Source organism: Eupeodes corollae, chromosome 1 (genome assembly GCF_945859685.1).
Source record: "Eupeodes corollae chromosome 1, idEupCoro1.1, whole genome shotgun sequence".
In the NCBI taxonomy this organism is placed as follows: Eukaryota; Metazoa; Arthropoda; class Insecta; order Diptera; family Syrphidae; genus Eupeodes; species Eupeodes corollae.
In genome coordinates this window covers 130,121,590-130,135,137 of record NC_079147.1, presented here as the reverse complement: position 1 = coordinate 130,135,137, position 13,548 = coordinate 130,121,590, and the positions used below count along the sequence as shown (strand labels likewise).

Below are 13,548 nucleotides of genomic sequence, written 5' to 3'. Positions count from 1 at the left end.
TTTTTGATTTAAAAAAAAATGAAAAAAAACCTTACGCGAATCTGCTCAAAACCTCAATTTTTAAATTTTAACTTAATCGACCCAATGGTTTGGGCTGTAGGGTCAAGGACAGACAGACAGACGAACGGACGAAATCAGGGGACCCACTTTTTTCGACTGCTCTTCCATCGTAATATTTATCATGTTTTATAAAAATCTCGAGTTATGAGAAAAAAGAAATATAACACAAAAAATATTGTTGTTTAATTTTGTTAAATTAGTAGAAAAATCGACAAACGGACACAATGTAGGTCGAATACCAGCCTCTTTTTGTTTAACGAATTGCACAGGATTACAATTTATTATACCTTCATTTATGTTTCCGAATTCTTTTTTATAGTTGAATAAACAATAAACAAAATACTTGAAAAATACAATTATATTTAAACAAGTTACTAACAACTACTTTTACTTAAATATAAAGAAAATGATACCTAAAAATAGGATAGATAAGAACACAGTCATACGAAAATATTTTCCGGTTTACACTAATCTTATTTTCCTTATTAAAATCGTAAAATGTCTGTAAAAAACCTACCTTAAATTGGGAACAGCAGCTGCTGCCTGAATTGGTGGCGGCACATTGTACGGAAACGGAAGTTTTGCAGCTATAGCTGGATTCTCGAACAACATTTTGCAAAATAGATATTGATGGATTAATCAATATTTTTCGTTTGGTTTTGCTTATATTTGTGTCTATTCCAATTTAACTAAAACTAAATATTTATATTTTTAATTATTACATCTGCTTTCATGTTTCAATATTTGAATTATGACACTGTTCAAAGGGAACCCAGAAGAACCCTTGTTTTCAAATAATACTCTTTTATAACTCACTTTTCTTAAACTATGAATTCATTGTCTTGTAGATTTGTACCTATTGATTTGATCTATTGACATTTCTTATTGTGTTTAGTTAACAAAATAAATGCTCTCCATTAAGAAAAGTTAAGCTGATATAAAAATCTTTGTTAAAGAAACTCCCACAACAAAAACAAGATTGAGCAAATTTAGTAGCTCCCTTCGTTAACGCTGTTTTGTTTCTGTTTTATTTGTACTTCTTTTCTCTTTCGTATCTCGGCAGCTTGAAGGTTTACAATTCTATGCATTATTGTCCAAAGAAATAATTCAAACAAGAGAAACATTAATAACTAGCCTCTTTTAAAAAGCTATATAGACACAAGCGTATGCAGACACAAACCTTTAAATTATATAACGTTTTCATTTGTTTTGATTTTATTGTTTTATGTGATTGATTTCAATTTCAAAATAAGATCTTGAAGCATATAACCCGAGTGTAAAAGAGTAGATTAATTTTCTTCCACAGCTGCGTTAAATGAATTAATTCGTCGCTGAATCGATGTACTCGTTTTGTTCTTTTTGTTTGGGGGAAACAGGTTTATGATATGTAAAAAGTGAGACAAAACTATTTCTCCGTGGAGTGCAATGTTTTTATGTACAAAGGAGTTGCAAATATCGAAACGCAATCTTTACTAATTAAGAAGAATGTGTTAGTTTTTAAAAAAGGATAAAACTTCACAAGTTCATCAAATCACTTCAGAAATACAGAAGTTTTCACGAATTTATTTTAAATTGGCAAATAATTTGTGTTGGCTGATTTAAAGCATAAAATTAAAATCGATTCTTTTTTCTCATCTCATCAAAACAAAGATACATTACAGCAGAACAGCCGAAACTAACAAAACAAGCAACAAACAAGACTGAAGGAAAGTGAATAGATTTAGAATATATGTAATTGAAAATCGGTTTTTCTTTTCTGGCTTAGCGTATTCTTCTTTTTTAGTTTTAAAATATATGCAAAATAGAGCAGAAAAACAAAATAAATACCAAAGCAGTTGCATGCCTGGCTATCAAAAACACTAAAAAACATAATTTAAACTGTGTAATTTGTTTTCAAAAAGGTAAGCAAATCGTAAAAAAACAAAAAACAACTTTCTCTCTTGTTGTATGTATGTATTTGTTAGTCTTGCGTTTTAATTTCCTTTTTGAGAAAAAATTACAAACAAATTACTTGATTAGAAATAAACATAGAACAATTTTTTTTTAAATCAAAATAAAACACAAACCAAAAACACTTTGACACAAACCAAAAAGAAACCTATCTGTATATGTCAGTACATGCACTGACTTCCAGATGGTGTGAAAAGCAATTTACAAGGTGCCAATAATACATTGGGTAATGTATTTGGTCAGTTTATATATCAAAGATCTCAGAGATTTTCGTATTCCCAGAAATATTAACAAAAATTGTCATACAAATTTCTCAGGTTTGCTGTCAGAAATCTGAGAACGTTATATTTGTGATTCGATTTCTTAAAAATTCTATATCGCACAATTCAAAAAATAGATTGCAAACTGAGAATGATAGTGAATTTTGTTAATGTTTCAGCCTTCATTCTCATAGTATAGTATAACAGTTTTTTTGATTCCAATTGAAGATTACATACAAATATTATTATATACGTTCACAAGAAGACTTTGTATTAGTTAAATATATTATGAAGTTTATAAAAATACAAAATATGTATTTGTTATATAAAAGTTTGAACTGAGAAATACATATTTGAATGACAATGAACAATTAATGTTTCCTGTCACTGTGAAGAAAAACTCAAACATTTGTGAAAGTAAACTTCTTTGCTCTATGAATTTGTGAAAAGTATTGTTTTAAATGCAAACATTTTCAATCACAAGCTATACTGAATATATTATGTATATCTCAAAAATATGAAAATCAACTTCGTGCGACGCGACAATCTGTTTAGCAAATTAATCTCAGTCCAAATATTTTTTTTTTGGTTTCATTGAATTTTTGAAAAAGAAAGTCAAATAGACTGTGATAGTTTTACTGCAAAATATAAAAAATCTTAAGACAAAAGAAACTTTCTTACTGAATTACTATTAAAAACTTTATATCTCAATGTAGTTCAGCCTTAAATGAACTATATAATCTGTTTCAAATATTTTTATTTTTATATATGCAATTCAGTGTAGCATCTCGACGGATTCGTAAATTAATTATAGTTCTAATTCAGCTTTTAAAAATTAATTATGTTGTTGTTTGTATTGTCCGTTCGGTGGCAGCATATATTCCAAGAAAAAAAAAACATGTAAAATTATTCCTCCATTTTTTTTTTTTCATTTTTTGGATTGAAGATTAGAGACATTAGAAAAAATTTGAAGTTGACTAGTTCGCAATCAATCTTTCTTTTTTAGAAGTTGGTAATAACATTAGTTTTAAAAGTAAATACAATTCTATCGACTTGCAATTCATGTAAGAATATTTAGGAATTTAAGCCATATCTTCAAAGGTCAACATAATTTTATTTAATAGAGATGCCTGATGAAATTGCACATAACTGCACACTCACTCTACTCCTCATAAGGCTGAAGATAATCTTGAATCAAGAAGTTCCGATACAAGTTTATGCCAGTAATGGGATATGACTTGTTAACAATTTCCACTCGCAATCAATTGCAAGAGTTACCATCGTTTTCGGGTCGCGATCACAAGGAGTGGCCTTATTTTGAATCAGTGTACAAGTCTACCACTGAAGAGGGAAGACACAATAGCAGAGAGAACGTAACTCGTCTTAGAAAATCGCTGGTTGGTGAAGCTCATAACGTTGTGAGCGATCGGTTGCGTTACTCGAGTTATGCAGATGCGTTTATGAGTTAGGTTAGGTAAGGTGGTCTGTCCAAGATGGAAACGGACACACTTAAGCCAGTTTAATGGCCCATTGTAATACCACATTAATCATGAGGCTTCCTCTTAAGCTCAATGGAACCAGCTTGAGTCCATAACGAAACGTGAGAGGCTGATTTTACCGATATGATTTAGATCGTTTAGATCGTTAAAGAAGAATTCTCCTAGGTAATTCTTGCGTTTTCGAGTATGTGCAGAAAAGATGAAGAACCGTTTCTTCCTCTTTCTCGTCCATACAGCTTCTGCAAAAGAAATTTGAGAATACGCCTAGTCTCGTGGTGTAAATATAATAAATTGGGTGGCGCAACAGTCCTTTGTGAACCAGGGCCTAGTGACTTACAACTCTCAACCATTCCTGTACGTTCCAATATTTGCCGTTTTAAATAAGAATAAGTGTCCGCCAAAACCGAGGGTCATAGCTGATTTTGCTGCGAAGAGAGATGGCACTTCTCTAAGTTCACGACTGCCAAATGGTCCAGATAACATTGTTCGTCTGCATGCTGGACAAATTTAGAGAGAGAAAATTAGCTGCTAATACAGACGTCAAAGAGATGCTCCCCTTTTTGGGCACAATTTGTGAAGAATCACCACGCCCATCTCTAAAAAACCCAGGCTGTTGATGGATTGGTCAACCGTACTTATGTCGATGACTATTTCAATAGTCATAACTCATAAAACACTTAAAAAAGGCAGTAACCGTAAGTAGTGATGACATAAGAATTTGGAAACCATGAATTCCAACCTAATCGGTTTTCAATAAAATAATAGAGCTTTTTTAAATCAGATTCCAGAGACAACTATTAAGGCTAATCTTGTAACCATAGATCAGAGTGAATGTGGAAGTTACGTGACGAAAATTCTAGGAATAGTTTGGCATCCCTCTTTAGATGAATTTATTTACAAGTTGAACGTTGAAGAATGTTTGAAAAAGATGTCGGATGGAGCATTCGTGATGTCAAAACGTGAAGTTTTATGGAATATCATGTGAAATTTCGACCCACTTGGTTTAATTTCCTGCTTCATTTTTAAGGGTCGAGTCATCTTACCAGAAATTTGGCGTGACAGTTGAAGATCCAGTGGCTGAAATTTGTAAGAGTCCTAAAAATAATTGAGTGCATTCATGTCCCACGTCTCTATGTATCTTGGTTTCCTGTCTCTCCCAGTATAATTTTGATCGTGTTTGTTGATGCTTTAGAGCAGACGTTTTCTGTAGTTTGTTATTGGCGTTTTGTGAGAAGAGGTGTGGTGGAGTTGTCATTGGCTATGGCGAAGTCGAAAGTGGCTCCTGTAAAGGAAATCTTCGTACCTCGTTAGGAGTAGCTGCAGTGCTAGACGCCGATAAAGTTTGCGGTTTAGAAATTTGTTAAAAAAGCAGCCTATTGACAAAGAGTGATTCAGAAATTTTACGTGCTCATGATTGGGTATATAGAAAAATACAACAAGAAGCATCTTGAAGTGTTGTGGCTACCAGTTGTTTGGCGAGTTTATCGCATTTCATTGACGATGAAGACACATTGCAGTTAAGCTCAAGAGCCCAAAATGCAAAGCCTTCGTATGCTGCGCGCAACCCAGCAATTTTGCCCAAGACCCATCCATTTTTTGAGATTTTAATCATGCATTACCATAAAAATAAAATAATATAAATGTAAAATAATTCCTCCATTTTTTTGTCATTTTTTGGATTGAAGATTAGAGACAGAAAAAAAAATATGCGATTCCGAAAATGCTATTACCAATAAAATCGATCGTGAAATTAATGAAATTAAGACTAGCATTATAAACAATCGAGTTGTACACTTGGAATCATTTAAAACACGTTTAATTCTCATATTCAGCTCATAGAAGATGATCTAAGCACACTTAAAACGTCAGTTTGCAAAGCTACTACCGACTGTGCAGACACTAAAACATTGCTTGCCAAAAAAACATCTGAATATGCAGAGCTACAAGAAAATTTCGCACACACTTCCACGAAATTGGAAGCGCTTCAATACTCTTTTAATCACTATGATAACCAAATGGTAGCAAGTGATGCTTTTTTATTCGGCATCAAGAGTTTACCCGATGAAAATTTAAAAAACTTGTTCAATCAATTATGCCAATCCATTAACATATCACCCACAGCTTAACGCATTATCTACCGAACTAGCACTAAAAGTGACTCGACCAACACTGCGATCATGCTCAAATTCAACTCTCCATACGATAAGAACTTTGTTCTCAAATCAAGTGGAGACTTCCGAATTTCGAGCAAACAAAAACTAGGCTTGCATCATTTGGGCTTTAGTGTAACGCAACCACCAAATCCTATCTACATGCGTGAGAACTTATCTATGCTAAACCGTAGTTTATTTCAGCGCGCCACGCTTATAAAAAAAGTAAACATATATCATCTGTCTATACTTCACGTAGAGTCGTGTACGTGAAACGTCAAATTAACTCTGCAGCCTTAAAGCCTAGTACATACTTGTGAACCATCTCGTGAACTTGCTCGTGAAGCTGAGTGGAGAACAAAGTGGAGAGTTTTCGTTCACGGGCAATTCACGTGCAAAATGTACGGGAACTGTTGGTGAAGCTTTGACATTTGGTTTGTTCATGTTCACAACGTGTACTCACAAGTGTGTACCAGTGAGCAATGTCAAAAGTTCACTTTCTCCACTGGCGAACGTTCACTTCGCGAGGAAGTATGTACTAGGCTTAATAGTTAAATGCTTTGGAGACTTAAAGAGAATTGCCAGTTCTGCAAATAAAGAAGAAGACCAGAATATAACTTCTCCTAAATCTTAATTAATATCTACTCATTCACACAAATTTTTCTTTCTCTTATAATAATCTTTAATTTAATTTTTTCTATTTGATTATACATATTTTTCAATTTATAATTTATTTTTATTACTTTTCTCTTACTTTAATATTTTTACTCAATTCAATTACTTCTTGTTCTTTTCTTTTTTCTAATAAAAATTCAAATCTGTTTCTATTTTTTCTCTTACTTTTTCAATGGGACTGAGCATATTTTCTGCAATAATATTGATTTTAGTATATGTTTATATACTTATACGTATATACGTACCGTATCTAATTAGTTTAACCGTTGAGAGTTTGTTCACGTTTGTGCCATAGACACACCATATAAAGACCATAAACAAATCTGTCATTCTGGTTTGCCTGGTACGTCTACTTACACGCGCCCTTAGGTCTAACATCAATTCACCACTGCTAACATCAATTCACCACCCTCTAAAGTCAATTCACCACGAAAATAAGGAATAGTGATGAGAAATTCTTAAGGGGTGGCACCTAGTGGCTACAACGACATTACCTATTGCATTTTTTGGCAAGAGTACGATAACTCAGGCGACAAAGTTTGATGACGGATTTATATAGAACAGTTAAAAACAAGCATTTTTTTATTATGGGAGCGGCTCTGTTTCCCCCCATTAAGGAGGTAGGGACATTTTAAAAAATATGTAAGTTAAATGGAAAAAAAATAATGGTAATACTTACAACTAAGTTTTATAAATTTTTCAAAGCCAACACTTTTGTCTATTAGCTTTTTTTTTAAATCAAGTCAAAACTACGCAAATTAGAATAGAGATCTTACATTTTTAAATAAATATTTATTAATCCAAACATCTCAGATGCCAACTTAAGACTAAAATCGAAAAACATTTTTGCTGTTAACTGTCATTAAATATTGTTAAACAAAGACCTTATGATTTCTAATACATGAATCACTTATTAAGAAAACAACAAGTTCCTACGTGATTGTATTGAAACGTAACATAATATTTAATATCATATTTTATGATCGAGAGGATCGTGCTTAATGCTTATTATTATATTTTGGTTCATATTTTCTAATTACTAATGAAACAGACGTGTTAATTTGCATAGCTTTTGAAAAAAATTGTTTTAAGCTCAAAATTTGGGCAAAAAAAGTTTTGAAGTGTAATTTTAAAAACTAAGATTATCTATTATTGTTTTTAGAATTCATTGTTCATATTTGTTTTTGATCAAAAACTGAAAACTAGATGATTTCATATCTTCTTGTTCTTGAGAAAATTATCAAAAAATACATTTTAATTGAATTATTGTTTCCTTCCTTGGATATTTACGTAGTCTTATTTTGATAGGAATAATCGAATATGGATTAAGGTATACCCAGGATAAATTATTTTTTCTTAAATCCAGCTTATTTAAATGCAAAAGAAACTTTTGTAAGAAGAAGAAGGGCAAGAAATTGTTAATTTTTAACTTTTCTATATTTAAAAGTGTGTACTACGTAAAATACACTTTTCAATTCATTTGTTATACTATGTAAAGAAAACCTGAAATATATTAGCAAAAATGTAAAACATTGTTTTTTTTTTAATTTTAAATGTAGTATAAAGAGTTCTGATCCAGGTAAAATTAAACGTTCCAAAAATTATATTTTTGAATGTTATAAAAATTCTTTTTTTTATCGAATTTAAAAACGATGACTATTTCATAAAAGTATTTTGATAATTACAAAACAGTGACCAAGATTTAACAATTTCAATATAAGTTTAGTTTTTCAAATAAAAATAAATAAAAAAAGTGTGACATCACCTCAACATCACTCAAAACATAAATGTTTTTTTCTTCGAGGTGAGTTTGAAAACGTTAACTAAAATTCCAATGCTCGCATTTTTAAACATTTTCGATAGGAAAATACGAACATTAGAACTCATTTGGACGTGTTTTTTTAAAATGTTTTGTTTTTTACTAAAAAGTGTGAATGCAAAGTTCTTACTCACACTTCAAGGATTCCAGGAAGGTATAAACCATTTCTGTAGGTACACTATTGTTCCAAGGACACGACCAAATTAATTCCGATGTTCGTATTTTCCTATCGAAAATGTGTAAAAATGCGAACATTGAAATTCATTTGGTCGTGTCCTTGGAACAATTGTGTACCTACAGGAATGGTTTATACCTTCCTGGAATCCTTAAATGTAAACAAAACAAAATTTAGTATCAATAATGCAGATGAAGGTAAAACAAAAACATTAATTTATTAAAATAAAAATATATAATGAATTTAATTTAATCCTCAGATAAAGAAGTTTTCTTCCTTTACAATATTTTACTATTTCCTATAACGAATTTTTAGTCTTAAGATTATTACATCAAGTTATTGTAATATATGGAAAAAAATACATAAATAAATAATATAATATAAAATAAAATCGGAGTTTGGTTTCGTAATCAGCATCAAAAATTAAACAAAGTATTTATTATTTAAAACCACAAAATAATTACAATCTAGTTTTTTTCAAAACTTCAGGTTAAGTCAAATGAAGACTTATGAGTTTTTCATAAATAATAAGAAATTACGAAAACTAAGTGAAATAGCAAAATGATTTGAACTGGAACTAAAAGCAAAGATATGTACTTTGCAAAATAATCTTGAAATTTAAAGTTTAGAGATACGTCATTCTTTTCGAATGAGGTTCGTAGTCAGGATATCTTAATCCTCTCAAAAAAGAACGAGTTTCTGACTAATGCTATTGACCACATGAAAACACAAAGAAATACATACGAACGTGATGAACCAAAACATAGGAATAGAATTAAAAATACCAAGTTTTTAATTCTGTTAGATTAAACATGTGTCTGAATAAAAAAAATTAAAATCTACTTAAAACAGCTTATTTGTTTTTTATTACTATTTGCTAAAAACGAAACAAAAAATAAAAAGGAATAATTCACTTTGATAATTGACCTGAGCGGATGAAATTTGGGAAAACTAGAAAGAAGCATTTTTATTTGAAAAAAGTACATTTAATATCTTTTTTATTTATTCAAAAACAAGAAGTTACAATTTAACATCCAGATATTGTTTTTTAACTGAAAATACATTATAAGCGTTGAATTTAAAACAAAATTAAATTATACTAAGTTACATACAATTTTGAAAAATAATTTCAAATGTATTTAAAAACTAGCTGCACCGCGAACCTTGATTATTAAGGTATGAGATTTAAAGCATGTTGTCGACTATAATCATCTTCTTTCAGGATTTGTTGCAATACCGCTTCGATTTGTTGCTGAAAAAAAAATACATCAATAAGGTAGTGCTTTCAAAGTTTGTGGTTTATGTGAAGCTTACTTTGAAGTAGTCTTGCCATCATAACCCTTCTGGTCAATGGACGCACAATTAAATTGTAGCAAGTTCATTGGTTTATAATTATAAAACTCCTGCTGGTAATTCGATCCGTTGATTAAAAAATTGTGGCAGTTCATGTGTTCGATGGTCTTCTAAGTGATTCCAGTTAGTTCTTGATTCAATAAGCATTGCGTATTTAGGAATTCGGCTTCTATTTTTTCTGTCTATATAAGAAAATTCTAAATTAGTGCATACGACAATCATTAGATTTTCATTATTCAAAAGACTTACCAATGGTTTTGATTCCCGTCATTTAGGAGGTGTCCTCCCAGCAGGTTGACTCAATGTCGACTTTCATTTCATTATCTACGTGGTCTGCTTCGGCCTAAAGTGGCCGCAGTAGCCGATGACTCGGTCAGCAGTGTCCTTGCCGTTCTTTAGCGAGATATTTGGCGTTACAAGCATCGGTCTATATCTAGAAGGTGAAGATTAAGCAAGTTAATCACGATATCATTGTTTCGATTCGAACATACACAACTGAACCTCATGTGCTGTTGCACTCCATGAAACCAGAAGATGTTGCTTTAGTTGCAGCTGCAAGAGTCGTTTTTTTTATCGGCTTGTACCATACTTCTTGGCAGCTGATGAATTAATTTAAAATATCCGTGTTAAGATTACTCGTAAATAAATGAATGAACTTACCTGATTTTCATGCAACACTGGGTGGTCGACTATTGAATGTCAAAGCTTTCCCTTGCACCATTGAATTGAATTTCACAAAGTCGATGACTTAGCTGTAGCTGAGGATGATCGCTAATTCGGAACTGAATTCGTGATTCTGGTGGTGTTGTTTTGAGCAAACCTTCCAAATTTCTTGAGAAAAATTGCTTTCTATATCATGGTTTGTAATCGGCAGCACCCGAAATGAAAACACTTAGAAGATGCTAATAAAGTGGATTTTTATTCCTATGTACATCTTCTTGAGTTGGTAGTAAAGTATATTATTAGAGTAATCAGTAGCTGAAACAAAGCAACATAAATATTCTTTTGTTTACGAGATTCTTTTTTTAAACGTACGTAGTTACGTACTTTGGTTTCGAGTAGAGTCTATCGTTTTTTCAATTAAATGCACTTGTACCTCTTTATCGTTTAGGTTTTTAAGGATCTGAAAAGAAATAAATTCTGTTAAATGTTCAGATACAACAAAATAATTTACAAAAACTAACTTGTAGAATCTCAAATTGAATGTTTTGTTTTTGAAATCGAAATGGAAATGGAACTGTCATTTTTGACAAGAATCAATCTGACATTTTGTCTTTTTTCCACCACTCACATATATTCACCGATACAGATGTGGAGAGAGTTCACCTCGAATAAAATTTGAGGTAGGACGGTTACCGGTCGCGACTCTAGATAATATATTTCCTCTATGGATATGATGTCAATTTTGTTATTTCTTTTGAAATTTGATTTGTGTACAGAATTCAATCTGTCAGAAAACAGCTTGCATGTATAAAATGTATGTATTTATTAATATAGAGTCTTAAACGTTACGTGACACAGCCATCGTTTTGTTAAAATTTTTTGAAAAACGATCAAAGATAAATATATATTTAAATATTATTTGTTCATTTAGAAACAACTTAAATACTTAGCAAACTTAGCTAAATGGCCCTTAAGAAACGTTTTAAGAAAATCTTATAAAAATAAAATCTAATAATCTATTTTTATTTAATGAAAACATTATGAACACAACAAAATATTAATTTCGTTATTTCTAAAATATAAAGTATTCCGAACAGTTAGGGACCGGTTATAGCTATCAATAAAATCCATCAAAATTATTGTTTTTAGTCTTTGAACATGTTACAGATTTTTTTCTAGTATCTGTCATCAAAAAATTACCCTCAGGGCCTACGTTTCAGCCAAAACATCACCATTGATAGAGGTAGCTTTAAGGTAGTTAAGAGATCAAACGAAGAATTACTTTTGCTAATCGCTGTTTCCTTGGCCTAAGAAAGCTACTTAGGAGTAAAACAATCTTTGGAGTGACCAAAGTGTAGCTATATAAGACCTTCATCATCCCCGTTCTGCTATACGGTGAAGAAGCATGGACTACAAAAGCGGATGATAGCATCTTAAGTCTTTTTGAGATAAAAGTTTCTTCGCGTGATATACGGTGAGATGAGGAGAAAATGAAACGATGAGTTGTACCGGCTGTATAACGACGCTAACTTAGCCAGAAGGATGAAAGTCTAACGACTGAAATGGCTGGGTCACGTAAAGCGCGGGGAAACTAATGCAATAGATCGAAAAGTTTTCAAATATTCTCCCACAGGACAGTGCTGTAGAGGAAGACAATGGATCAGGTGGTGAGCACTAGTGGAAAGTGACCTCATCCAATCTTGAGTGCGCAACTGGTGACATCTATTCTGAGAATTCTTAAGTAATTGAAGAGAGGCCATAAGATCCACAAAAAGTCACTGTTTGGTGCGGAGGTGTGATTAAACCTTACTTCTTCGACTTAAGCCACCAAGAACATGCGATTTGACAATGCTGGACTTTTTTTTGAAGCTAAACGAAAGACCGTGTTTATGCAGATAAACCTTTGAATGTTGAGGACTTTAAAACCAACATTCGTCAATTTATGGTTGAAATACTGGAAAATATTGGTCAAAAATTAGCTCATAAGAATCAACGCTTGCAACAATTCGCGTGGTGCTCATTTAAATGATGTAGGGTTTCGCATAAAATGTCAACGTTCAAACTATAAAATAGAAAAAAAAATGCTATGAAAAAAATATTGTATATGTGTTTTATTTACGTTTAGTTTTAATAACCACAAAATGGATAACAATGTATTTTGCGTAAAAAAATACCTGTTTAACAAATGAAAAAGAACTTCGTTGGACAAAATGAAATAATAGTTCGTTTTGTCAAGGTTTTCAAATATAAAGCTAGCTATCTCTAAAAACGCCGTAATTGGTTTCAGAAAAACTGGGATATATCCTGTTGATCCAAAAGTTTTTTCAGAAGATGATTATGTTCCAGTTAAGTCAACTAATATTGAACTTTGACAACACGTTCCGAACTGTTTCAGAAATTACTAAAATATCTTCATTTTACATTTAATAAAATCATTCATTTCAAGTACCAATATAATAAACAGAGACACAGAAAATACATTCAACAATATTGACATCAAGCTCTTACAAAACTCAGCTTGAAGAACATCAACTGGCAGTAGGAAAGTTTCAAAATTAATTTACAAAAAAAAAGTAAAAAACTAAAAGAATATTAAACCTTATACCATTAAGCTTATAACATTAAGCTGATGAATTCGAGTTTGAAGTTTTCAGTAATTGAGGATAGAAACAAATTTATAAATGTCCAAAGCTTAACTGGTCCTTTGTGCCCACCTCTCCCCTGCTTGAGGAGAATAATTAGCTTTAAAAATTACTTTTAATGCTGAACAATTACAGAAAGTTCATTATCATCCAATAATAAATTTGTTTTTAACTGTTTTTAATTACAGATAAAACAAAATTCAAATATATATTTACGTTGCATGAATATGTTGAACTGATCATGCCAGTTCAACAGATTTTTCTTATTTATTAATTAAGCGTAAGGCTTATCTTGCCTGATA

The 13,548-nt window shown here is 31.4% G+C and overlaps 1 protein-coding gene and 1 long non-coding RNA gene across 4 annotated transcripts in view; both read right to left on the bottom strand.

Moving 5' to 3' along the window:
- LOC129938954 (RNA-binding protein Musashi homolog Rbp6) overlaps window positions 1–2,087 on the bottom strand; it is a 77,405-nt gene extending 75,318 nt beyond the window's left edge. Inside the window, exons 1-2 of one of the 3 annotated variants that reach the window (XM_056046797.1) lie at window positions 2,072–2,087; window positions 578–755 (exon numbers count right to left, since the gene is read on the bottom strand). In XM_056046797.1, coding sequence (XP_055902772.1) covers window positions 578–672 — 95 coding nt within the window. In that variant the 5' untranslated portion in view covers window positions 673–755; window positions 2,072–2,087. Of the gene's footprint in view, window positions 1–577; window positions 1,879–2,071 lie in introns of those variants that run through there. The other 2 variants (XM_056046796.1, XM_056046798.1) reach the window with 2 other exon arrangements.
- A 7,656-nt stretch (window positions 2,088–9,743) lies between these two features.
- On the bottom strand, window positions 9,744–11,021 carry LOC129943209 (uncharacterized). Its single transcript, XR_008781185.1, has 5 exons — window positions 10,602–11,021; window positions 10,433–10,540; window positions 10,191–10,374; window positions 9,903–10,123; window positions 9,744–9,840 (listed from the first exon to the last, which is right to left on the bottom strand). It is a non-coding gene; the product is annotated as an uncharacterized LOC129943209 (long non-coding RNA).
- Window positions 11,022–13,548: the final 2,527 nt, after the last annotated feature.